This window comes from Marmota monax, unplaced genomic scaffold (genome assembly GCF_021218885.2).
Source record: "Marmota monax isolate L192 unplaced genomic scaffold, Marmota_monax_Labrador192_F-V1.1 WCK01_AAM20220418_F8-fsc00145, whole genome shotgun sequence".
Lineage (NCBI taxonomy): Eukaryota > Metazoa > Chordata > Mammalia > Rodentia > Sciuridae > Marmota > Marmota monax.
In genome coordinates this window covers 5,997,996-6,024,803 of record NW_026695201.1, presented here as the reverse complement: position 1 = coordinate 6,024,803, position 26,808 = coordinate 5,997,996, and the positions used below count along the sequence as shown (strand labels likewise).

Sequence of the window (26,808 nt, the reverse complement as noted above, 5' to 3'; positions counted from 1 at the left end):
TATCATTTTTCACTTTATTTACTCAAAATTGTACTGACTTTGTTATATCCCCAGTGTTATGTTAGTTATATGTATAATAAAAACATCTAGGTATTTTAGCAATTTGTTTCATATCAAATGAGGACTCCAATCTGGCCTTTTTAAGATTAATAAAGAAAAAGTTTTGCTTAATTATGTGGCACATGTAAATTAAACACTTTCTTCCATTACTACAGTGGACCTCATACCAGTAGACATTCTATTAGCAACTTGTTTAATCAGAAAATGTTACTAAAATTTAACATGAGTAAAATTTTGGCAGTAAGTTTATATCTGCCAAAATATGATTATGAAAATGAGTTGGTCCCTAATAAACAAATCTACAAATGGGGTTAAGGATCAAGCCCACTTTTACTATGAACGAACCCAATATCATAAAAGACATTTTTAAAATAAAAGAAATAATTCAAGTGACCCAAACACATAAATATTTTTATTCCTGGGATTAACTACATGAACATCCATAGTAGGATTGTTTGGATTCTAATAATCTTAGGTTAGGATCATTAGAAGCAGTGTATGAAGGAAATAAAGCACCGGACCTTAGAAAAAATTGCTCATAATGAAAAGAATAAAGCTAAAACTGCCACTCAAGAGAGTGGACAGTGCCTCCTTTTGCTGGTAACAAGCCAAAAGCAAGTCCAAGATGTGCCTGTGTCAAAATTATTCAAGTCCATTCCTTATCACTCGTTTCCACTTGGAAGGATAATACAGATATTCTATTAGTGATTCTAGTAATTTTGATGTGGCATCATTCTAGAAAATATCTAATTGATATGTTTACCAATCTTATATACACACACATATGTACACAGAAACAGTCTTGGAGATAATTCTGAAAGGAAAGGAAAGAGATAATCAGAGTTCACAGTTCATACAAATGCATACCACCCAGCTCAATGGAAAGCCATGTGTCCCAGAATGCACAGAAGGTAGTCAATGTTCCAGAGAGTGTCACTGTCAGCTCTGGTGATCTGATTTTTGAGTGGTGTTGACCCTAACACGCTTTTCCAGTTCCAATAAGTTTTGGTAAAACCTTTCAGCAGTGTCTTCATCTATGTCCATCTGAAAAAGAAGCCAAAAAAAAAAAAAATGACAAGAAAGAAGAAAAAATAAAACAAATACATGTGTATAAAAGGATGACATTCTACATATGTAAGAGAACTAAAAACAAAGGAGTTAGAAGAAAAGGGCATGGTGGCTGCCATGTGAGGATTATTAGGAAACCGAGACTATAAAAATTCTCATTTGAACTTCAACACTCACCAAATCTACTGCTGCTCACCTTAAACAGTAAGACTGAAATATCTGAGTATTGCTATCTACCCTAACTCCCCTGTTTCAGTTACAGAAGATACCAATGATGAAAGAAAAGCACAAAAGAGGAAAATCGAGAGAATTCAGAATTTCCAACAGCAATTCCCGAGATCCATCTTCTTTTCTAAAGGAGCCCTTGTTTTTGCTGAGCTCACAGTTGTCCAGACGAAAGATTACCTATTTCCTACTTCCAAGGAAGCTATGGGTTCCATGTAACACTGTTCTGCCCAATGGGATGTATGTGCTCACTGAAGAGACCTAGAGTCTCTTCAAAAGAATAGGGCATCCCTTTTCTTCCTTCTTGCATACTGTTTATTTTAACCAGAAGGGTGAGGGCCATACACTAAGGACAGCAGATCAATAACAACAGGATGCCTGGATGCCTGACAATTTGTGGAGCTGCCTGACAACCTGAGGCTGCCTTTTTCCAAACTGCTTTTACCTGAAAGAAATCTAGGATTCTACCTTATTTAATTTACTGTAATTTTAAATTCTTGTGTTTAAATAGAAAATTCCATTTTTGCTATTTTTTGTTAGTGCATTATTGTTCCACAGAACAATGGGGTTCATGTTGACATAATCATATATGTATGGCATCTAATTTGTTCCACTCCAGTTGCCCAATACTTCCCCTTTGCCTTCCCTTCTCCTTCCCTCTGTTTCTTTTTCTCTATAGGTCTTACTTCTGTTTATCTATAGTTTTCTTAAAATTTTAATTAGTGTTTTATGAATATACATAAAGGTGAAATTCATTGTGGTATAGTCTTACATGTACACAGCATAATGTGGTCAGTGTCATTTGGCATTTCCTCTTTTTTTCACATTCTTCCTCTCCTTTATTCCCCCTCCTCTGCTACACTGATCTTCCTTCTATTTTCCTGGGATTCCCTCCCACACACACTTTCCTCTCCCTTCTCATTCCCCTTCCTTTGCTTTCACTGATCTCCCTTCTATTTTCTATTTTTCGGAACTTTATGTCATGCTACTGACATATGGACAAAGATCAATGCCAAGTATCTGACTTACTGAGATGACTTGTTTTATCTCTTTTATTATCACCCTTCCCCCACCCCTTAGTTAGGTCTAGTTTCTATATATAAGGAAAAACATCCAACCCTTGACTTTGAGTCTGACTTATTTCACTAAGCCTTATATTCTCTAGTTACATCCACTTACCAATAAATGTCAAATTTTCATTCTTCTTTATGGCCAAGTAAAACTCCATTGTGTATATGTACCAAATTTTCTTTATCCATTTATCACCTGGACTGATTCCCTAACTTGGCTACTGAGCTACTATAAACATGTATGTGCCTGTATCACTATAGTATGCTGATTTCAGTTCTTTTGAATAAACATAAAGGAGTGGGATAACTGGGTCATACAGTCATTCTATTCCTGGTCTTTTGAGGAATCGCCATACTTTGTCCTAGAATGGTTGTACTGATTTGCTGTCCCACCAACAATGTATGAGTTTACCTTTTCCCCCACATCCTCACCTGCATTTATTATTTGTATTCTTGATGATTGCTATTCTAATTAGAGTGATATGAAATCTCAATGTAGTTTTGATTTGCATTTCCCTGACTGACAAAGGTACCAAAAACATACACTGAAAAAAAGAAAGCCTTTTTAACAAAAGGTGCTGGGTATCCATATGTGGATGAAGGAAACTAGATCCCTACCTTTCACTCTGCACAAAAGTCAATTCAAAGCAGATCAAAGACCGGGAATTAGACAAGAAACTGAAACCGATAGAAGAAAATATAGGTTCAACATGCTGACATTGGCAAAGCCACTAAAACCAAGGATCAATAAGTGCAATGACATCAAATTAAAAGCTTTTGCACAGCAAAGAAAACAATTAAGAGTATGAAGAGAGAGCCTACAGAACAGGAAAAGATCTTTGTCACCTGCCCTTCCAACAAGGGATTAATATGCAGAATTAATTTATAAGAATTCAAAAAAACTTAATGCAAAAAACAACAACAAAAACCTAATTAATAAATGGGAAAAAGAACTAAACAGACACTTCTCTAAAGAAGAAATACAAATGGCCAACAAATACATTAAAACATATTCAGCATCCCTAGCAACCAGGGAAATATAATCAATAATATTATTCTAACTGACATAATGTATGTAAAACACTTTCAGCCTCTATAAAACAATGATAGTTCTTTTTTAAGGGAATGCAGAGCTTAAAATTTAAAAACAGGTTCTTTCTTCACACAATTGAAAAACTAACAATTAAAAAAACTATTTAACACTTTAGAAATGACATTTATATTCATTCAACCACATTACAATTTTTTCCATATTAGAACTGGAAGAGGCATTAGAGATCTCTTCTAGTCCAGCCTTAACTTAAAACAAAGACTAAAGCTGACATCCATGAATTAAAACATTTTCTTCCATTATTTCCATAAAATGCTAATGAATTACTTTAGTTTGCAGAATTAAATGCTTTCTCCCCTTGAGAAAAAAACTATTCCCTCTATATTACTATATACTATACTAAATTCAGATAATCTCTATAACCTTGAAAATAAACTAATTAACTTACAATAGAGTTCCCCCAAAATGTATTCTTTGGAATGTTGAGGGGAACATAAAATCTAAGGGAAAAAAATTCACATCGTCAAGAACAATTTGGAAAAACCAGGATTAAACATGTCACATACACATTTCTGAACTATTTGAACTTCTGAAAGCCTTTCATGGACTAATGTGCATTGTGGAAGTCTTAGAAAGGGAATAATATGAAGCATCACTCAAATTTACTTGTTCAAAGAAATGCTTTTTGCAAATGTTCTCAAGAAACTAATATCTCACAGAACATATTTTGAAAAACACATAAGATTTGTTTTTAGTAAGCAGATAGCATGGGAACCAGTGAACATGGATCTCCTCAGACCTCATACTACTGAGTTACAGACAAAGATCACTGCTACTTATCTGACTTGCCTAAGATGACTTATTTACCTCCCTCTAGTTTTATTTTATGCCAATGCCTCCTCACAATAAGACAGGCAGATGGGAGGCTGAAACAGACCTTACTCATGACAAAGTACAACAGTTCTTGCAGTTCAAAATAAATTCCCCATGCTTGATTTCTTTTAAGATTATACAGAGTCCAAAAAAGAAATACAATATTGATTTTTTTTTTCTGTATTCCATCCCCTTCTTTTCAAAACATTGATCTATTAAAGCTGATAATTGTTGTAAAAAGAACTGAATACTCAAATGGAAATTAACTACACATAGAGATTCCTATTTTAGGGCTGGGATGTAGCTCAGTGGCAAAGCGTCTGCCTTGCATTCGCGAAGCCCTAGGTTCGACCCCCAGTTCCAAAAAACACAAAAAAAAGAACCCCACCAAAAAAATAAATAAAAAAAATAAGATTAAAAAAAAAAGAGAGAGAATTCCTATTTTACCTGACTTGCAACATATTATCCAATACCTTCATGTGTAAGATAACATGCTAAAACTGGGGGCATAGTCCTTTTCAGAAAGCTTATATGATGATAGGATAACCCAAGGATGAATAGTGTTACATAAGGAAGTCTATAATTTAGGGACCTGACCTGGTCTAAAGGGTCACAGAAGGCTGGGAGGGAAAAACAGAAATCAATCAAATGAAAGAAGAAGTATAAAAACAGTTCAGATAGGAAGAACAGAATATGCAAAGCTCAGAGGAAGGAGAGAACACAAAGAAATGAAAACAAGCTACAGTGAAGCTACTGAATAGTGATGCCGTCTTCCCCTGAAGATGCAGGGAAGAGAGGCTGGGAAGGCCTAAGGCTGGAATGCAAGATCCAATCCCTCAGCCCAGCAGCTAGTATCTTCAGTGTGGCAATGTAAACAGATTTACCTTTTCCACTGTGACATAATTACTTCCAAAGCCTGTAGTAGCACTCAGATATTTGATCAGAGGATTGAGAGACTCTGGCTTTTGATAGAAAAGCCAAATCTGGAAAGGAAGAATATGACAATGATTTCTTTCTTTTGTGCAAGTGAGTGAGATTTACAATCAGCACCTTATAGAACTTCCCAAACAATTTCTAAAATCCTCTCAAATATCATCAGCTAATTGTTAAAATCTCATGAACCACTCATATATATATTTTTCCTTTCCTTTTTTGCAGTTTTGGAGATTGAACCCACAACTTGTGCTATTATAATTTGAAAAGAAAAAAAAAAAAGACCGCTTAATAGTATCCTTTGAAAACTTATTTACAGCAAAAGAATCATACTTGCTAAAGTATGTCTTTTCCCTTAGTCCTCAAGTAAATTTCCTGGTCTGTAGATCACAGTAAAATATAGGTCACTGATGTAATATTTTATTAATAGATAAGGATACACATGGACAACATTCAAAAGTTGTATATTGTAAAAAGTCTCCCTCCCTTTCTAATTTTCTAGCCAAAAAGCTCTCCTCTCTGGAAAGTATTTTTTGTTTTTAAACTCTTGTGTATTATTCCAAAGAAAATCTATTTACTGAAAAGCATTTATATCATTTTCTCTTACTCAATGGAAGGATAACATATAGATGTTTCATTTATAAAACATGGCTTGGAGATACTTTCAAATTATATATGTAGAGCCCCTTCATTCTGGTTTTAAAACAAACACAGTATCCCATTTTAGGAATATACTACAACTTATATAAGCAGTTCCAATTAAAGGATATATAAGTTGTTTCCAGACCCTGCTATTAGGAATTATATTGCAACGGATGGTGGAATATATCATTTCATACGTTTCAGTGTATCTGTAAGATAAATACCACAGATAAAACTGCTGGGTTGAGGGTAAATGCATTATTTAATATTTTGACTGTACTTGCCAGAGTCCTTACTAGCAGTTATATTAATTTACTCTCCCTTGACAATGTAGAAGAGTTCTCATTTCCATATACCTTTTTCAATATATATGTTATCAAACTTTCTGATCCTTGATAATCTGAGCTTTAAAAGTTTTCAATAAGTTTTAATTTGCATTTCTCTTAGTATGAGTGAGACTAAGCATCTTTTCACACAATAAAAACCATTAAACTTTCTATTCATGTAAAGGACATGAACAGAAAAAAAGGTTTATTGCTCCAACAGACTTCATTTCCTGATTTGCTGAAACTCTGTATTTACTAAGAGTGGCAGATATATATTTTTCTTCCAGTTTGAGGCTGAACTTTGGGCTTTATTAATAGTGAAGTTTCTGGCCATCCAATTTTTTTTTTTTTTTTTTTGTCAAAATTTTCAGTCTTTTCTTTTTGCTGTTTCTGCAATTAGATAAGGATTTACAATCTTGAAGCCATTCATAATTCCCCCATATTTTCTCCTAGTAATTTAATATTTTAACATTTTTTAACATTTAATCTCTTAGTTTATCTAGAATGTTATTTTGGTATGAGGTATGAAGAAAAAAATCCTATTCTACGTTTTTTGAAACATTTACTAAATAACCCACCTTTTCCCCACTAATTTTGGAAATGTCATATTTATTACATAATAAATTGCTACAGTTTATGGGCCTGTATCTCAACTTTCTACTCTGTTCCATTTAATCCATCTATTTGCATGTCAGAACTACACTTGGTTTTTTGTTGTTGTTTGTTTGTTTTTGCAAGTGCTAAAGATTGAACCCAGGGGCCTCACATACGCTATGCAAGTGCTCTATCTATCCCAGCCCATACTTTTTTCACTAAAATAATTTCCTTTAAATTCTTAAGTGCTGAAATATACTAAATCCTCTGCAATATACCTTCTCTTATTTACATCTAATTCCTATTTTATAGATAATAAAAGGCTTAGCATGGGTCGGGGATATAGCTCAGTTGATAGAGTGCTTGCCTCGAATGTACAAGGCCAGGGGTTCAATCCCCAGCCACACACACACACACACATACAAAGGCTCAGATGGGCTGGGGTCATAGCTCAGTTGGTAGAGTGCTTGCCTTGCACGCACAAGACCCTGGGTTCAATCTCCAACACCACAAAAAAAAAAAAAAAAAAACAAGTAAGTTAAAAAAAAAAAAAAAAACATGCCCGAGTATTCATAGCCAGGAACTGGAGAATTGGGATTTCGACAGAGTTAATAGTAATTCTAGTGCCCTCACTCTTCATCACTGTGCTTTAAGTCTCTCAAGCTCAAGTTCAAGCTCTCCTTTTAAGGAGACAAAACTCATCTAGAGATTGAAAGAGATTGATGCTTCTCCCCATGTGGTATGCTCACATTCTTATCCACATCCACCAGCAGCTACGACCATCACTGGGTGGTATTTAAGGTGATATTCTCCTACCTATCCATATTTTGGGAAATTTTAGAAAAGTTACAACAATATTTTTAATTGTGATACTTGGGTCATCCTATCCAAATCCTTCCTGACCCTCAGAGCCTAGATCAATTCAACTCAGTGAGCAAAGTCTGCTCCAACTACTCCAGTCCCCTCACTGGTCCTACTTTCTGATTATTCCTGGAGTAAGCATTATATGATGTCTTATTTCTTGTGTATTTTGTGGGTTTACTCTTTTTTCTAAACATAATTCTAAGCTACTTATTAATAAGAGATTTTTTTCATCGAACTATTCCCCATTACCTCTGACACCTATATGTTCTTGACCTCTAGACTTGATTTTCAGTACTATGGATGCACAGATGAGTAATTCCTAAGGACTACATTTTAATACTTATCCTCAACTGGCAGCTATATTAAGAATTAATTAAAACATAGTATAGGCCAGAAGCAGTAGTACACACATATAATCCCAGAGGCTCAGAGACCAGCCTCAGCAATTTAGCAAGGCCCTAAGCAACTTAGTGAGACCTTGTCTCAAAATAAAAAGCACTGGGGTGTAGCTCAGTGGGTAAATATCCCTGGGTTCAATCCCTGATATGAAAATATATATATATATGAAATCACTTGCTTCTACAATCAACTTGTGTGCCTGCAATAAAGGCATTTGATTCTGCAATGCTTACCAAAACAAGAGCATCAAGTCAATCTCCTTCATGTTTCCTTTTTTTAATATCAATTTGATCAAGATTTGAGAATCTACTAAAGGTAAACACTACAGTGCTAGGCCCCATATTCCTAGGATAAAGAGCAAAACTACTGAAGGAGTTCAATGGAGTTAGCACACAAACAACTGGCTCTACTACAGTGGGATTTCAACCAGATGGTGCAAAGAACAAGTAACAAGTTTTATATTGTATGACAATTCTGATCCATCATAGAGATTCCCTTTGGAACTTTGTGTTGAAAAATATTCAGAGACTTTATTTGTGTTCAACATAAAAGAGTACTATGATTCACTAGTAATCTGCCACTGATGAGGAAACACATGTAATTCATTTTCCAGGTGTGATTTAAGGAAATCTACTATTTTCCTAATAAGGTAATAACTTGATCCTCTAATACCAGTAGGGGAAAGAGAACCTTCATATAGGGAAATAAAGATGAATTTTGTTTCCCCTATTCTTATCTCACAACATAGTCTTCCCACATAGGAACTCACCCACCGATTGCCTAATTACTATTGTGCTTTGTTTATCCCCTTATTGTTTCACTGCTGTTTCTCCTCCAGTCACTACTTTATTTTGCTTTTAAAGAGCTGCTTCCCTAACAATCATAGCAACCATTGCCACGATGGATGCTACACTTTCAAACTCCAATCCTAATGTTCTGCATCTATCCTGATGGTTCACCCTAGTCCTAAACAGGACCTTGATTATTCAGTTTATTCTCTTACTATCTCTCATTATTTTTTCAGCTGAAACTGTTTCTTTTACAAGTGAACTCATAATTCACATCAGCTAAGTCCTTATACAAGCTATAAAAACTCGAGAAACATACCAATGCTTCTGTTCCATTATATGGTGTCAAAGTAAAAGAATTTGCAAAAAAGCGAAGCTGAGAAAAGAAAACAGTCATTTTGAGAGGGTTAGAATAGAGTCACAAAAGATTATTCATTTTAATATTAAGAAAGAAAACTTAAACTTTTGATTATGGAACATTTTTCAATATTGAAAAAAAATAAAGACATCAAAAAAGAAATATCAGTCTCCAACACTCTGAGTCAACTACTTTTAGCATGAGACATCTTCTGAACTTTTTTCTAAGCCTGCCCAATAAAGGGACATTTTTTTTCCTGACTCCTATCAGGAGGAACATTTCCTATCTGTACAATTTTTTAATGTGTACTAGAGGAACTGGTCTTACAAGATTCTCAAAATGCAAAATAAATGAAAACAGTTCTGGGTTATATAATATATAATCATTCCCTTATTGAGAAGCTTTTTATTATTATAATTTTTTTATTTTATTATTAATTATTATTCATCTCGTACAGTGCTTAACTGATAAATTAAACTTTATTCAAAGGTAAGTGTATAGATTCCCAGAAGAGGCAAGTCTTGAAAACTTTTAATGCTCATAAACACATTGAAAATGCAAAAACAGTCCAGCTTAACATTGCTTAACACAACACAGGTTTCCCAAAATTATCTGAATACAGAACTCTTGGGATCCATGGTGCATTATCAAAGAAAATGCTCAGATACTAGAGCAGTGGTAATGCCAGAGAGTTTGGAGCAGAGACTACATATAAGTAACATAAAAACCTTCCAGTTAAATAGAACTCTGACACATGCAGGTTCAATTTCTTATGTCTTTTACCAACTCTTAAATTAAGAAGTATTACTCACCAGCCAAATCACTGGCATCAGCAGTGTCCATAAAAATGGAGGTAGAATTCCATAGGTCAAATTGGTCAGTACTGTCCCTGGGCAAATTACACTCGAATACAGACCCTGGAAGCACAGAGAGGAGACACAATATGATTTTAATTCAACATACATTGACTCAGTCCAGCTATAGCTAGTGTATACACTAGGTAATAAAAGAGATACATATATAAGCCAGGAAGCCAGGATATAAAGAATTTATACTCCAAGTCATCTCTGAAGTTGGGACTATTTTACTTTAAGAATCAGGTACTGAGAACCCACTATGAGAGGCACTAAGGCTGCATAAACTAGTAAGATAAAGTCTCTATTTTCAAGAAACTCACAGCGTAATTCATCACATCAATAGACTTAAAGACAAGAATCATATAATTCCTTCAATAGATGCAGGAAAGCACTTGACAAAATATAGCACCCTTTCAATTAAAATCTCAATGACATTCCTCATAGAATTAGAAAGAGCAATCATGAAATTCATTTGGAAAAATAAGAGTCCCAGAATAGACAAAGCAATCCTTAGCAAGAAGAATGAAGCAGGAGGTATCACAATACCAGACCTTAAAGTATACTACAGAGCTATAATAACAAAAAATGACATGGTACTGCCACCAAAACAGACATGTAGACCAATGGTACCAAATAGAAGACACAGAGACAAACTCAAATAAATACTGTTATCTCATTCTAGACAAAGGTGCTAAAAACATACCTCGGAGAAAAGATAGCCTATTCAATAAATGATGCTGGGAAAATTGGAAACCACATGTAACAAAATAAAGTTAAACTTCTATCTCTCATAAACTCAAAGTAGATCAAAGACTTAGCCACTATATCAGAGACCCTGTGCCTAATAGAAGAAAATGTAGACCCTAATTTTCACCATTTCTGCTTAGGAACTGACTTCCTTGATAAGACTCCTCAAGTGGAAGAAGTAAAATCAAGAATCAATAAATGGGATGGATTCAAACTAAAATGCTTCTTCTCAGCAAAGGAAACAATAACGTGAAGAGAGGGCCTACAGATTGAGAGAAAATCTTTACCACATGCACCTCAGAGCATTAATCTCCAGAATACATAAATAACTCAAAAAACTTAACACCAAAAAAAACCAAATAACCCAATCATTAAATGGGCTAAGAAACTGGACAGACAATTCACAGAAGAAATATAACTGATCAACAAATATATGAAAAAAATGTTCAACATCTTTAACAATTAGAGAAATGCAATCAAAATAGTCAGAATGGCAATTATCAAGAATACAAACAACAATAAATGTTGGCGAGGATGTGGAGAAAAGGGTATATTCATACATTGCTGGTGGGAATGCAAATTGGTGCAATCATTATGGAATGTGGCATGGAGATTCCTCAGAAAACTTGGAATTAAACCACCATTTGATCCAGCTATCCCACTTCTCAGTTTATACTTAAAGGACTTAAAATCAGCATATTACTGTGATGCAGCCACATTGATGTTTTTATAGCAGCTCCACTTACAATATGGAACCAAACTAGGTGCCCTTCAACAGATGAATGGATTAAAAAAAAGTGTGGTATATATATGATGGAATATTGCCCAACCTTGAAGAATAATGAAATTATGGCATTTGCCAGTAAATGAATGGAGCTGGAGAATACCAGACTAAGTGAAATAAGTCAAACCCAAAAAACCAAAGGACAAATGTCTTCTCTAATATGCAGATGCTAATTCACAATGGAGGGAGGTGGGGCTAGGGAAGAATAGTTACTTTACATTAGGTAGAGAGGAGTGAAGAGAGAGGAGGGGGTATGGGAGTAGTAGAATAAATAGTAGGATAGTACAATGAATTAGACATCATTACCCTATGTACATATACAACTATATGACCAGTGGGATTCTACATCATGTATAGCCAGAAGAATGAGAAATTATATCCCATTGTATATGATGTACTCTACTGTCACAAATAACTAATTAAAACAAATTTAAAAAAGAAAGGTATATTGCTATCCATGCTAAGTGTAAGCAAAATTTTATTGATATACTGTTTGTTGAGATAAAATTTCTAAAATCAATAAAAAACAATTTTAAAAAGTACCACAAAAGAGAAAAAAAAGAAGAAAAATAACCAATCTTGAAGCTGGAGGAGAAAAGTAGAGCCTTATAAGGACTTGATTTTTCCATAGTACTGACTTAACTGAAGATCAATTTATCAATCTTAATAAGCACTTCAGATGTAAAGACTGACAGAGTTTAGTCCTTGCCTTCAAGAAGTTTCGGATGTAGTAAATACAGATAGCCAAACCTAAACTATGTATTGTTTCCCTGTAGGTCCCTAAGACCCTTACCTCTAGCTTGAGATGGGTGTTCCTGGCATGAGAGGAACAAAGAGCTGTTCTGGTGCCATGAAGGGCTCCAACTGAAGATGTCTAAATCAGATCCTTAGTCTGGGATTCATCAGTTTAGAAAATTCTGTCTTAGAAAGACAGCCTCAACTAACAGAGCTTATGTTAATAAGAAGGGCCCCATGCCATCTGTAGAAAGTTCTGTGGCACTGGGATTGGTTAAAACTATTTCATTTAGTTTAATTTTTACTACATTTTACCTTATTTTAATACTGAATATTTTAACTCATTTTTTTTTTTACATTTAATCTCATTTATTTCCTCTCAAATAAAAATTAGGGGGGCTGGGATTGTGGCTCAGCGGTAGAGCGCTCGCCTAGCATGTATGAGGCTCTGGGTTCAATCCTTAGCACCACATAAAAATAAAATAAAGCTACTGTGTCCAACTAAAACTAAAAACTAAATATTAAAAATAAATAAATAAAAATTAAGGACAGGCATCATGGCGTGCATCTATAATCCTAGCACTTTAGGAAGCTGAGGCAGGAGGATCCCAAGTTCAAGGCCAGCCTCAGCAACTTAGCAAGACTTTGTCTCAAAATAAAAATAAAAAGGGCAGGTGATGTGGCTCAGTGGTATAGCATGCCTGGGTTCAGTCCCAGAACCAAAAAAAAAAAAAAAACAAAAAGGCAGTGCCAGGGTAACACAGATCAATGGACAGATGGCACACTGACAAACAGAAGCTGGAAGCTTTTTATCATTTATTTGGTGCTGCAGAGGACTGGTAGTACCTGACATGGGTCATTCACTCCTCAGAGTTCCTTGGATTAACTAACAATTCTCTGAAAAAAATGTCAAGAGCTGGAACTCATCACCACTATACCCAAAAATTCTTCCCCAAAAAAGTATCTCATTTTGCCCCAAAGATCGCTAAGGAAAAGTTCTTATTCTAGAAATAGTTAGAAAACATTTAGTTCCAAATGAGAAATCTTCAAACAAAAATACAGGGTTTTCAACATGTAAAACTTTCTTTGATAAGCAAAAGAAATTAACAAGACACCTCTCCATGCTTAGTTACAGGGAAAAAATTGTGATGATCTTGAGAATTTCTATGTAGCTTATGTAAGGACAGCCTGCATTAATGAATCATTAAAATCTCTCAGGTAGCCAATACAGAACCTGACACTTAAAGTAATACAAAGCTTCAAAAGGAATTTCCTAATGTAGTTCTAAGTTTCTTCTCTCCTTATAAAAGCCAAGGAGGAAAAGCTTGAACCAAAAAGCTAAGAACCTTTTTTTTGTGTAATTGTTGATTGACTGTATATCCTCTTCTGAGAAGTGTCTGCTCAGGTCCTTGGCCCATTTGTTGATTGGGTTATTTATTGTTTTGTTGTTTAGCTTTTTTGAGTTCTTTGTATACTCTAGAGATTAGAGCTCTATCTGAAGTGTGAGGGGTAAAAATTTGTTCCCAGGAGGTAGGCTCCCTATTCACCTCACATATTATTTGTCTTGCTGAGAAAAAACTTTTTAGTTTGAATTTATCCCATTTGTTGATTCTTGGTTTTAATTCTTGTGCTATAGGCATCTTATTAAGGAAATGGGGGCCTAGCCCCACGTGATGGAGATTAGGGCCTACTTTTTCTTCTATTAGACGCAGAGTCCATGGTTTAATTCCTAGATCCTTGATCCATTTTGAGTTAACTTTTGAGCATGGTGAGAGATAGGGATTCAGTTTCATTTTGTTGCATATGGATTTCCAGTTCTCCCAAATAAGAGAGCTCATGTAAAAAAAAATAAATAAATAGATAGATAAAGTAAGCTAGGAACCAATTCCAACAAGTTTTAGGAGAGAGCAGTATTAGCTAAATCTCCTTTTACTGTAAAAGATGAAATCCCAATTTTTACTTAACAATTGAAATTTAAATAAAGTCCTGGAGATCTTTTTTTAATGTTTCTATTAGTGCATTATAATAATATGTAATAGTGGGATTCTTTGTGCATTCATATGGGCACATAATTTGCTCCAATCATTCCCCAGTAATTACCTTTTCCCTCCTCTCCTTCTTACTCCTGTTCCCCTTCTTCTACTATTCTGGTCTTCCTTCTTCTATTTATATATATATATATATATATGTATGTGTGTGTGTGTGTGTGTGTGTTTACGTTTATGTATATATATATCCTTTTTTCATTGATGCATGTATTATAATCATTCATAAAAGTAGGATTCATTGTACTATATTCATACATTTATATAGCATAATTTGGTCAGTTTTAGTCACCAGTTCTTTCTCTTTCCCTCCTTCCCAGAGCTTTCTATGAAAGGAGAAGCTAATATGACCTTGCCCTTTAAAAGGGAGTTTCCAGAGTACAAAGAAGCAATGTGACAAGTTTTTAAACATCTCAAGAAACATTAGAAAGAGGTGCCTAAGTGGACCAACACACTGAGCACAAGATGAAATAATAATAGTCAACACATGAACATACACAAGAAGATGCACAGAAACCTACACAAATACACACCCCACATATACACATACACATGAATACATACCCACAAAAATACACACACACACGTATCCCCATGTGTATGCATGCACACAAGCACACCTTATATTCACAAACACCCATAAATATATGGGTGTGTGAATGCATGCACACACATACACATATAAATATCCTCACACTCTGAGCACACAGCACTTCTGTGATGGCTTCATACTGATCCCCTCATTCCACTCTCCTAACAAATCCATGAGGCAGACATTTATTATCCCTATTTTTTCAGGAGGGAAAATTGAGGCATAAGGAGATAAAATAATTTGCCAAAAATTACAAGAAGCTAGTAACAAAGTCAAAATTCAAATCCAGTTTTACAGAAGATATTCTTATATTACCCCGGGTTAGTCAGTTTTTCAACACTGTAACCAAATATCTGATAAGAATAACTTAGAGGAGGAACATTGATTATGGTTCATGGTTTCAAAGGTTTAGTCCAAGGTTGGCCGACTCCACTGCTCTGGCCCAAGGTGACGATAGAACCTCAAGGTAGAAGGGCATGGCAGAAGAGCACTGCTCCACTCATGGCAACCGGAAAGCAGAAGGGGCCTCAAGGAAGATGAACTCTTCCAAGGCACATCACCAGTGAGTCACCCCCTCCAGTCAAGGCCTACCTGCTTCTAGTAACCACCCAGTTAGTCCATTCAAACTAGAATAGACTGATTAAGTCACAGCTCTCATAAATAAAATGTACATGAGAAAGATCAGAGACTTGCAGTTAATATTTTAGACATAGGCAATCAAGGCAAAGAAGCAGTAAGTTCCAAACCACAATGGGTACAAGGAGCCAACACGACTCACAAGGGTCAGCTTCTCCAAAGAAACACCCTCTAAACTCAGATCCCCACGGAAGAAGAACTCTGGAGTCTTATCTAAAATCACCATTACCCAAAGAGCATTATAACTATTGACTGGGAGGTAGTGCAGTTTAGTGGGAAAAGCCCAAACTGTGAAGGCAGCTGGCCTGGGCTCATCTCTGAGTGCTGCCATTTACAAGACACATGAGATTTTTGAGTAAATGATTCAAATTTTTTTGTTCTCATTTGAAAAATGGTAATAATCAGACCCACCTAACTGTACAGGGAAGACAATAAATAACAACCAAGATAAAAAGTAGAGCACCTGACAGTAAGTACTTAAACAGTGGCTATTGTTATTGTTAGTAGTGTCATTCTCTTAACAGGTTGGAGTTCCTGAATACTACATTATAATAAAGGAACCACATAAAAATAAAAGGTCAGGAACTAATCATCTCAGTTCCAGAGTTTTCATGTATACCAACTCTCACTCTAAACTACAATAGTAAGTGGGAAACCAGCCATATTACTAGGAAATAGATTGTAATTAAGAAACTACTATTCTGCCATTTCCATATCATTGAAACAGGCCTCACCTGCTGGTTGAAGTGCCTATTCAAAGCCACATTTAGAAGGTCAGTGGCATATTTGGAAGAGCTGTAGGGTTCCTGGCCTTTACTGTGCTGGATGTCTTCAAGACTGAAATTAGATTTCCTTGCATTACGAGATGATGTCCAGATGAGTTGAGATGGATTATAACTGTGACAAAGGAGAGGTTCTAGTTCCCGAATCTAAAAGGAAAAAAAAAAGAACAAAAAAGTATCAAAATCTGCTGAGGGGTGCAGGATAACAATTTTGAAAGTTATACTGGAATTTGAATTATTTTTGAAATTTATACTGGAATTGAATTATTACATACTTGGATTGAAAATGAAAAGAACCAAGTTTGTCACTGATGGAGTGAAAAAAATCACAAATCAGAAAGAGGAGGAGGCTAGAATGATCCATGAGGAATAAATTAGAGATGTCAGTATTAACTCATGTCCAGCCTTAGAGGAATACAGATTAGTTACATATAAAATAGATATGTATGCATCCATGAGTTCACATGCACGTACTTATCTCCTTAGCAGAGAGGCATGAAGCAATTGACATCTCAATAGCAAAAAGCACCCAGATCTTGTTTTCTAATAACAATTTTCCAATAATAGGAAGATCTCCTTAGAGAAACAGCTGTTCTAGGATCAAGGCAGAAAATACAAGAAGCACCCTACAGTGCCCAAAAGAAAGAAAGTGCTCTAAATGAAAGTTAGAACAAAACCAGGAAACTCAAACAATGGCGTAAAAGTACAAGAGATGGGGGAACCAACTGAAAGAACCAAATAGAAATTGTACATCCAGGAGTCCATATGGATATAAAAAGATGATCAAATAAAGAAAGATTTAGAAATGGAAAAGACATAAATCTCTATTGCCAGAAAAATTCCAAGTAATTTCTATAGATGATCCGCCCTTGTCCCTTCCTGGGACAAGAGCATAGAGCATGCTAGATAAGCTACACATCTCGTGTTTAAGTTTATATACATGTCTGAAATTATAACACCGAAGTGCTAATGCTGAAGAAGTCAGAAATCATGAAAATAAAAAATTAACTAAATATTACTGTTTAATAATGGTTTGTCTACCATCCCAAACTATTGGATGCCAAGCACACTTCCAAAGACTACTTAGAATTAAGAATGGGTAGCAGGGCATGGTGGCGCATGCCTTAATCCCAGTGGTTTGGAGGCTGAGGCAAGAGGATCTTGAGTTCAAAGCCAGCCTCAGCAACTTAGTGAGGCCCTAAGCAACTCAGTGAAATAAAATATAAAAAAGAGCTGAGGGGCTGGGGTTCTGGCTCAATGGTAGAGCACTTGCCTAGCATGCGTGAGGCACTGGGTTCCATCCCTGGCACCACATAAAAATAAGCAAATAAAGGTTAAAAAAAAAAAAAAAAGCTGGGGATGTGGCTCAAGTGGTTAAGTGCCCCTGAGTTCAATCCTCAGTACCAAAAAGAAAAAAAAAATGAAATAAAATAAAAACTGGTATGCTTTATCTCAGTTCTATACATTATTTATGAAGGTTACTGTACATTTTCCACTTTCTATCTCGATTCGCTACAGTCCTTGTTAAAAGAAAAATATATATATATATCAATAGGTTACTATAGGGAAACAATGTTTTCAAAAAGTCAAGTGAAATAAAGTGATCACCTTATTTATTGACTTGTTTATTTGTTTACTGGTACGGGGACTGAACCCAGAGGCACTTTACCACTGAGTTACATCCCCAGCCTTTTTACTTTTTATTTGTAGACAGGATTTCACTAAGTTGCTGCAGCTGACCTCAAACTTTCAATTCTACTGACTCAGACACCCCAAGCACTGGGATTACAGGCCTGTGTCACTGCCCAGCTGATCACCATATTTAAATACTCAAACATTTAATGCTAACCATAAACTAATGAGCTTAAAAACAAAAGAAAAAAAAAAAATCACTGTAATGTATCCATGCAAGCCCTTAGGATCATAGCACTAAATGTGGGTTTAGTTAAGTCTTTTTTTTACCAGGATAAAGTGTCCAAAGATATTGGTTGCAAACACCTCCTGAAGCCCATCAGCAGTGACCCTATCCTGTTGGGTCAGCAGTCCTTCAGCTGTGGAGAACATATGAATCGCTTTTCTGAAATAGCAAAAGACAGTGGTATGACTTTTTAAAGCTTCTTTAATTAAAGACACTCCCCATTTGCCCCACTCCCCCATCAACACATACACACAAGCTATAGCTTCCTTGAGTCTATCATGACAGAAATAGAAATATCAGTTTCTCAGACAGGGTTATTCTGAGTATTAAATGAGATAAAAATAAAAGCTTTCTTTCCCCAAATTCATGGAAATATTTACATACTTACCATTCACACTACCAAAAAGGAAGCCTGTCTCTCAAAACCTGCTTTTAGCAAACAATCTCTTCACCTCTTTCCAAATCAGGTTAAAGATAAACTGTTCTGAAGGAAAACAGCTATGCCAAGAGAGAAAAGTCTACCTGCACAGTTTGTTTAACTGCTTAAAAAAAAAAAAAAAAAATTAGGCAGGTTTGTTTTTTCACTAGGAATTTTTAGAGCATTGAACATACTAATATGCTGTTTTGCTATGCAATCAATTTAGCAGGTCAAGACCAGTGTTCTGGACACTGAGGAATAGCAGGAAGCAGGTTTATTGGCTGCAGGGTTCAGAGGTAGGTCTCGCCTAAGAATTCTTCCTCTGAACACTGAGTTTAGAAATATCTAGAATTTTATACCCAGTGTACAGGGGGAGGGGGAGCTCAGAGGTTCACAATCTGTAGAAGTCCACATAAAAGTAGTTTTGTTTGTTTTTTCTCTAATGTACTTGGCAGTTAACCCAACCTAGATACAAATAAATCAAGGACATTCTCTGTAAAAAGCAGTGCCTGGGATAGGGAGAGTTTTTCTCCCTTTTCCTTCAGCAGTTGGTTTTCAAGGATTTCTCCAGTGTTTGGGTTAGTCTTATCACACTCTGCTTCAGCAAACATATCTCCTGCCTAAAAACTTCTTTCAGAACTTTTTTCTGATAGTCTAAGAGCAATTATGGTAGGGTCTCTAGAGAAACTTACTTAAGATTTCCTGTGAAGAAGGGGGTGCCACTACAATGTGGGGTTTGTCTGTGTATGTTTTAATGCAAGAAAAGCAGTAATTAGCATGCAATAAAAATATGTACTTATAAGTAAGTGTACTGAGTCACAAAATAAGACATTTCTTACTCTTGTTTATGATTTTGTTTGTTTGTTGCAGTACTAGGGATTAAACCCTGGGTCTTGAGCATACTAAGAAAGCACTCTACCACAGAGCCATGCTCCCAACCCAGGTAAACAGGTTTTTCTTTTAACATTTTTCTTTTTTTTTTTAGTTGTAGATGAACACAATACTTTTATTTTATTTATTTATTTATTTTTATGTAGTCCTGAGGATCAAACCCAGTGCTTCATACATGCCAGACAAGTGCGCTACCACTGAGCCACAACTCCAGCCCCAGGTAAATATTTTTGAAAGCCAATACATCAATGTGTATCGAGAAACTCCCAAGTAAACACTAGTTCTTTGCGTTTCTCCCAGCTACCAGTCAGAGCACCTGACATACAGCTAAGGAACAGCTTCCAAAGCAGCCTTTGTGAGCCTGGAGTCTCCCTGAGAACTCTAACGTAGAAATGTTTCTGCAAATAGGCAGCACACTCAGGCAGACCAAAACCCGACATCCTGAAACATCCAACCACTTGGAATGTCCTAGAGACCTAGAATACCATAAGAAGGAATGTGCATGAAAAAAATGAATGCTTTTCTTTCATGACCTGGTTGTAACACCTGCTTTTTATGATTTCATCTTTCCCAACATTCCTTTGCCTTTCATTCCCCACAATTTAACACACCAAAGACAAAATTAGGAAAAAAAAAATACCTTTCTTTCAATCAATTCATCTACAAAATGGAGATTACCTTGAAAAGAGGCCAGAGAAAAATGCTTTAATATTTAGCTGTGGGTTAGGCATGATCCCAGCATTTAGATACACATAGTCTAATCTTTGAAACCTGCAAGTAAAACATTAAGACAAGATTGTTAGAATAATGAAGACAAAAGGTAGTGTATTCTATCTCTAGAGTATTGAAGGCCCGAGGACAGAAAAATTTTCTGGCTAATTAAGATGGCCACTTCAAGATAAATAAATAAGACAGGGTTATAGCATTTTTCTTTTTTCTTAGCCCCAGTAAATGTTTGAGTTTTTCTTCTTTCTTTTTTTTTTTTTTTATTTTATTATTATTTTTTTTTTTGGGGGGTTTTTGTTTGTCTCTTTGTTTCTCTGCTTTGACACTGGTTTCCGTGGGCTCGAAAGTCAAATCTTCTCTGATCAATAAACCCTTCCAGGTTCCGAATTAGGGAGTGCAGCAACCCTCTCTTAATCTGCTTTCCTGTTATTGCAAAGTTTTTTTTCCTTGCATTTAGTTAGTTGGCTAATTAATTAGCTTACCATCCCCCTAGTTGACAAATAAAATTTATATCACATATAATAGATCTGGCCTGACCTATCACTGCTGGAATCTGAAGGCCAAGATGTCTACTAAAATGGAGGATCCACACGGAAGCCATTCAGCATTCATGGACAAGAACTATTTACCATAAAATGATGAAAGTTCACTGTCATACGGTGACATTATAAGAGCTGAATGGGGGTAAGATATTCTTGGAAAGTTCGGTCCAGAATACTTGTGGAGGGAACTGTAAAATGCTGACTTGAGAAAACTTTTTCATTTTTAAACCTATATAAACCTAAATCTAAGTGTACCCCTTTTGAACTAGGCTCAAGATGAGTGGAGCCTCTTCTCATGATACTCAAAGGTACCATGCACATTAAAAATAATTCCTATAATTCTATGTACACACTGTGTCTTCTGTGTAGACAGAAGGACAGGGCCATAGCTATTAAAACTGGACCTTGAAATACATATATAGCTGCCAATACAGATCACACATAAGTATTTCTTATTCATCTTATAAATAATTAACACTCAAAAGACTCTAGTTACTAAGCTGTTTAAACACTGATCTTATTACCATCAGTTTATCACACAAGGGCCACAAAGATAATAAATAGTTCCAGCTATTGTTTGTGGTTCCATTATCTAATTTTCAAACTTCCATCAAAGAATATTAATCTATTTTGCTAGGAATGAAGACAAAATGCTTAGTGAAGAGTAAACATTGCACTGTTTACATCAAATTAAGCTCTGGCTTCAATAAAAGAACAAAATGTTTTCAAAGATGAAATGATTGACACAGTTGCTCTATTCTGGATAAATGAGAATCACTATTTCTTATGAGTTTTAAACTGCACATATCTAATAAAACAGAGTATTACAGATGGAAAGACCAGGTTTCAGGGATGGTGCTGCTGAAGGGATCCTTCTCAAGCTCTCGTCTCAAATTTACTTCAGGACCAGAACCAACAGTATAGTATGTAGGGTCTACATAGGCAAGAGATCTATCTATACACTTTCAAATATTCCCAAATTCATGAATATCACTATCACCACCATTTCCTAAAACCAGGCAATGCTGCCCATCCCAGAGAGAGAGATTTTGTGGATTAAACAAATACATCAAAGTTGCACTAAAAGTTGACGACAGACAACTGAGACAACTACCCTCTTCAATGTTCCCTTCTGTTACACAGCCTTAAATTTGTGCTAAATCACTAAATATCTCATTATATTACTAAATTTGCAATAGATTACCAAATATCTTGAGTCTTTGGAGGCAACTGAGAATAGTCCATACTACAAATATGAAAACTTAATATCTCAAAAGTCAATTATATTGACATGGGCCATTATTCACAAAGGATGAAGGTTCTTTTCCACCAAAAAAGGGAAAAAATAATTTATACAGGTAAGATAACTAGCTGGCTAGGAAGGTCTGGGGAAAGAAGGCCTGCAAATTTCTCTCCTGACTCAGGTTTTTGTTGTTGTTATTCTTTTTAGATATTCGTGACAGTAGAGTGTATTTTGACATATTATACATACATGGCGTATAGCTTATTCTAATTAGGATATCATTCTTGTGGATGTAAATGATGTTGAGTTTCACTAGTTGTGTATTCACATATAAACAGAAAAGTTATGTCTGATTCATTCTACTGTCTTTCCTATTCCCATTGCCCCCTTCCTTCATTACCCTTTGTCTAATCCAATGAACTTCTATTCTTCCCCACCCCACCACCAATTGTGTGTTAACATCCGTATATCAGAGAGAACATTTGGCCTTTGGTTTTGGGGTCTGAATTATTATTTCACTTAGCATGATAGTCTCCAGTTTCATCCATTTACCAGCAAATGCCATAATTTAATTCTTCTTTACGGCTGAGTAATATTTCATTGTGTATATATACCACATTTTCTTTACATTTCTCTGTTGAAGGGCACTTAGGTTGGTTCCATAGCTTTGCTATTGTGAACTGAGCTTCTGCAAACATTGATGTGGCTGAGCCACTTGTAGTATGCTGATTCTAAGTCCTGTTTGTAACTCTATAATGAATCTTCATGCAGTTTCAGAAGCTTGAAGACTCTCTAAGTTATGGAAGAATAAGGGGTATAAACATATCACAATTTATTGGAAAGTAGAACCTGTAAAATCTCCTTGTTTTTTTTTTTTTTTTTTTTTTTTTAGAAATATGATGTGACAGAAAACTCCAGGAGTTCAGAAAGAGAGAGAAACTAGATGCACAAAGGCCATAGAGAACAGGAGTGGGGTAAAAATACAGCTTTTGCTTCATAACTTGTGCATTTGTGACAGGGAAATGCAAATGACTATGAAATCACAAAAATAAAATGCAAAGTATTATTGTCCAGGAAATGTCTTTACCAAGAACACTTTCCTTGTATCTATCACATTTCCTCTACTGTGCAAGGAAATAAAATAGTTCCCTGTTTCATAAAGGCCTCAATTATTTAAAAAGAAATAAAAAAGCATGAAAATTAATCAATGTGGATAATACTATGGCTCACACGTATTTTTACTGTAGGATTTATAACCTTTGGGGATCATAAGTTCCTCTTAGAATTTAAAGAAAGGATCCTCTGAACTCAGAAAAAAATGTACTGTGCACCGAGGCACAATTCTATGTGCACTTCCAGGGAAATTAAACACCCAAGGACTCTATTCCTTCATATACCAAATACTCATCAAATGCCTATCACATGACAATTATTGTACAGATATGAAGAAATCTTTACTGCCTGGGGAAAAAGATTTCTGAGGAGCAAGGAAGAGAACTGAGCTTTAGAACAGCCCAACCAGATAAAGTCACATGATCCCATTAGGCATATCACTCCTATTTCTGTATTAGTTTCATCAAGTGTTAAATATCAATACTCTCCCTATCAATTAGTGAATTTGTTATGTGGAAGAAATATGTAAAAATAGGTTCAAATATCAAAGGAGTTACATTAATTTAAGCCATTACAACTGACCATATATCAGGGTATATTCACAAATTTATCTTCGTGACTGAGAATGAAAATGTCAAGCATTGAAATGAATCTGAGATGTATTGAGGATCACTCTACAGATTTCCTCAGCCTAACTTCTTACCTGTCCAAAGTTTTCCTATCCTTTGATATTTTATTAAATATTATGTTACACAATCACATGAGAGAGAAATGTGACAATAGGAGACATACCTTTGCTTAAGTTCTTTGCAAGCCTCGAACACTGACTGTAAGTTGCTGACATCCACCTGCACAGTGGTGACTTCAGCAGTGGGGTAACAGGCCAACAGAGTAGCACGGACAGCTTCTGCCTTGCCCGTGTTCCTGCACGCCAAACAAAGGTAAAGCTCATTGTCTTCTGCCAGAAGCCTCTTGCAAAGGGCTAGGCCGATGCCACTGAGAAAGCAATTCAGGTACAAGATATATGTAAATTCAGATGGTGCTAAATAAAGGCATTTCTTTCTGACTGTATCAACTTGAGCTCCAAGGAGGAGTAGAGACAGAAAAAAAAAATACTTCAGCATTATTTAAAGAAAAGAGGAATCTGCCACTCTAATAGTCATTTGTTCAGGATGATGTCTCGTTTGTTTCTCCCATTCCAAAAAATCTCAATGGCACAATAACTGGTTTTCATTATGTACTTACTGTGCTATTCATGAAAGTGATACATTACTAGCAAGTGTTGAAAAGAGCATTTTATTAGCCGTTTCTTGTGCTTATGGTTTATTTTGCTGTCTACATTCTTCAAGGTCCAGGGCTCCGCCACCTATTGGTATCATGGCCACTATAAGGAGCACCAGAAATCCCTGATAAGGGAATGAATGAGTTTTTCAGGAAGAGGCATCAGTGACAGGCAGGAGGTATAAGTCCCTCTCGATTACTGTGACTGAATAACCAATACAAAGAGAAAGAACTCAGTATGATTGAGTAGGAGGTAGCAATAAATGTTAGATGGGGACCAAGAAAGGGAGGCAGGGACAAGTATGCTTAGACTTCAAATAAACTACTTCAGAAAGAGCACTATAAAACTTCCCACTAGATGGCGAAAGCAGTCAGATCATCTGCTGGGACTAATGAAAACCGGGGCAATAAATTAACTATTAGAACTCCAAAAAGAGCCTGAAACCATCAGTAATATGTTGGCCCTACCAATACTGCATCAAGTATGTTATGTTTATTCATCTTCACTAAAGAATAACAGGACTTTAAATATAAAATTTCACATATCACAATATATGAAAAAGTCAATCCTGCTTTATTTATCCCCCGTTGGCAAAGTAGTAGAGGGCATACCGAAAAACTGTGCATGGCAGACACCTACATAACTGATTTAGTTAAATATGAATACGGTTAGATAACTGAAGCAGGGCAATCTTAAATGACATTTACCATATTTTCTGTCTTAATCTCTCAAAACGCCAAAAAGCAATTAGTAGAAAAATGGATTGATTGATTTCATCCTCCACACATTCTTTGTGAAAGTACAAATGAGAAGTAAAACAGTCAGTCAATAAAGGAGGCTGAGAGTCCAGGTGATCAATCTCGGAATAATTATGAGCTAATTACTCTGCACTAGACTATGCCTTAACAGGAATCATTTTTTCCTATGTTCCTATCATATACTCTATACAGAGTATGTGTTAGTGCTGTGTGAAATGAAATAAGACACCAGCTCCCCACCGCGCGCGCGGGCTCCTAATGCTCATGGATGTTGAAATTTTAAAACTAGGAGCTCAAGACATGGCCACGTGCTCAGCACCGAACTAAACTTCAGGAATTCACAGTGTATACCTCAGAGTGGGTCAAAGGCGTGTGCAGGGTCCGCGTAGGAATCTTCCTTTTCCCTTGATAATCACAAGCAACCCTGACGACTTACTGGTGGTGTAGTTCTCCCTTACACTGCCATGTTTTAATTCAAAGCACCAGTTTCTGAGTACCTCAAGGGGCCAGCATGCCCCATACCTTGGCGAAGGAACCAGAGAATAGTAGGACGGGGTCTCGGCCCAAGTCCCCAACGGAGCAAATTCAAAGACAGGCAACTGCCCGGGTTGTCAAAGGCAGGTCGCCGGCTTCTGCTCCCTCCGACCCCAGAACGCAGCCTCTGCAATCCCCAAAGAGCCCTCACCTGCTCGCCCCGGTGACCAAAACCACCTTTCGCATCTTCGCACACTGAAGAGCCGAGCAGTAAAGCAGATCCCCACCTCAGCGTTCGGAACCCCTGCTAATTCATACTAACTTTGGAACCTCCCCTCTCCCCCGCCCCGCCCCCAGAGAGGCTGCACCCAGGCGCACGCCCACCAATGGGGGACCGATCGGGACTCTTGCGTCATCGGCTCCACACCGTGCCTGCCAATCTCAGTCCGCCGTCGGCGCGCAACGCCTAGGCCGGGTGGAGTGAGATAGGCCGAGGGGCGGAGCCGCGTGACGCAGAGCGTCAAGCCAATCCAGGAAGTCCCCGCCTACTCCGGGCCGAAGGTGCCTCCCGCCCCGCAGCTCGGGGCTTGGGGCAGTTGCGTTTTTCCGGATGGTGGTGCTCTTTGAGCGGAGCATGGGTTGCCGTGGCTCCTACAGAGTCGATGTACTGGCGCCTCAGAATGGTTTTAGGATGGTTGCACCAGAGCTTGTATTAGAGAAAAGGGATAGATATAGGAGCTAAAGTTCAGGGATTATCTGCTTTTCCACTGTTTTTTTTTTTTATGTTTATCACATTTATTAGTAATGTGCAACAATGTTTAAGATGACAGCAAGTAAAAATAATGCATATTATACATAATTATGTGAAGCATATATTAACTTTTGAAAAATATTGCCTAAAATAGAAAATCTGAATATATGTGAATTTCTTATTTATGAATTGTGAAATTTGGAAGAAATATTTGTATGTTTTGTATTTTATCATTTTATCAAAAAAAAATCTCTCTTATATAA

At 36.3% G+C, this 26,808-nt stretch overlaps 1 protein-coding gene across 3 annotated transcripts; it reads right to left on the bottom strand.

Moving 5' to 3' along the window:
- Nucleotides 1-444: 444 nt before the first annotated feature.
- On the bottom strand, nt 445-26,117 carry Hsd17b7 (hydroxysteroid 17-beta dehydrogenase 7). 3 transcript variants are annotated; one of them, XM_046429033.2, is made up of 9 exons: nt 26,006-26,117; nt 24,073-24,276; nt 20,335-20,427; nt 18,392-18,506; nt 16,382-16,576; nt 10,064-10,168; nt 9,213-9,269; nt 5,232-5,330; nt 445-1,104 (listed from the first exon to the last, which is right to left on the bottom strand). In XM_046429033.2, the coding sequence occupies exons 1-9, from the start codon at nt 26,038-26,040 to the stop codon at nt 1,000-1,002; spliced, it is 1,008 nt and encodes a 335-aa protein (XP_046284989.1). In that variant the 5' UTR covers nt 26,041-26,117; the 3' UTR covers nt 445-999. The 3 variants fall into 3 exon arrangements, with proteins under 3 accessions (XP_046284989.1, XP_046284990.1, XP_058430090.1); XM_046429034.2 differs by having other exon boundaries at nt 24,073-24,204; nt 26,006-26,096; XM_058574107.1 differs by lacking the exon at nt 20,335-20,427.
- Between the last annotated feature and the right edge of the window lie 691 nt (nt 26,118-26,808).

What these genes read in the sequence shown, in the direction of transcription:
- Hsd17b7 (XM_046429033.2), bottom strand. Translation starts at nt 26,040, where the DNA reads ATGCGAAAGGTGGTTTTGGTCACCGGGGCGAGCAG. An exon ending in TGCAAAGAACTTAAGCAAAG is followed by an intron (nt 20,428 to 24,072) that starts GTATGTCTCCTA and finishes TTTTACTTGCAG; the next exon opens with GTTTCAAAGATTAGACTATG. An exon ending in TTCTCTGGCCTCTTTTCAAG is followed by an intron (nt 18,507 to 20,334) that starts GTAATCTCCATT and finishes TTGCTATTTCAG; the next exon opens with AAAAGCGATTCATATGTTCT.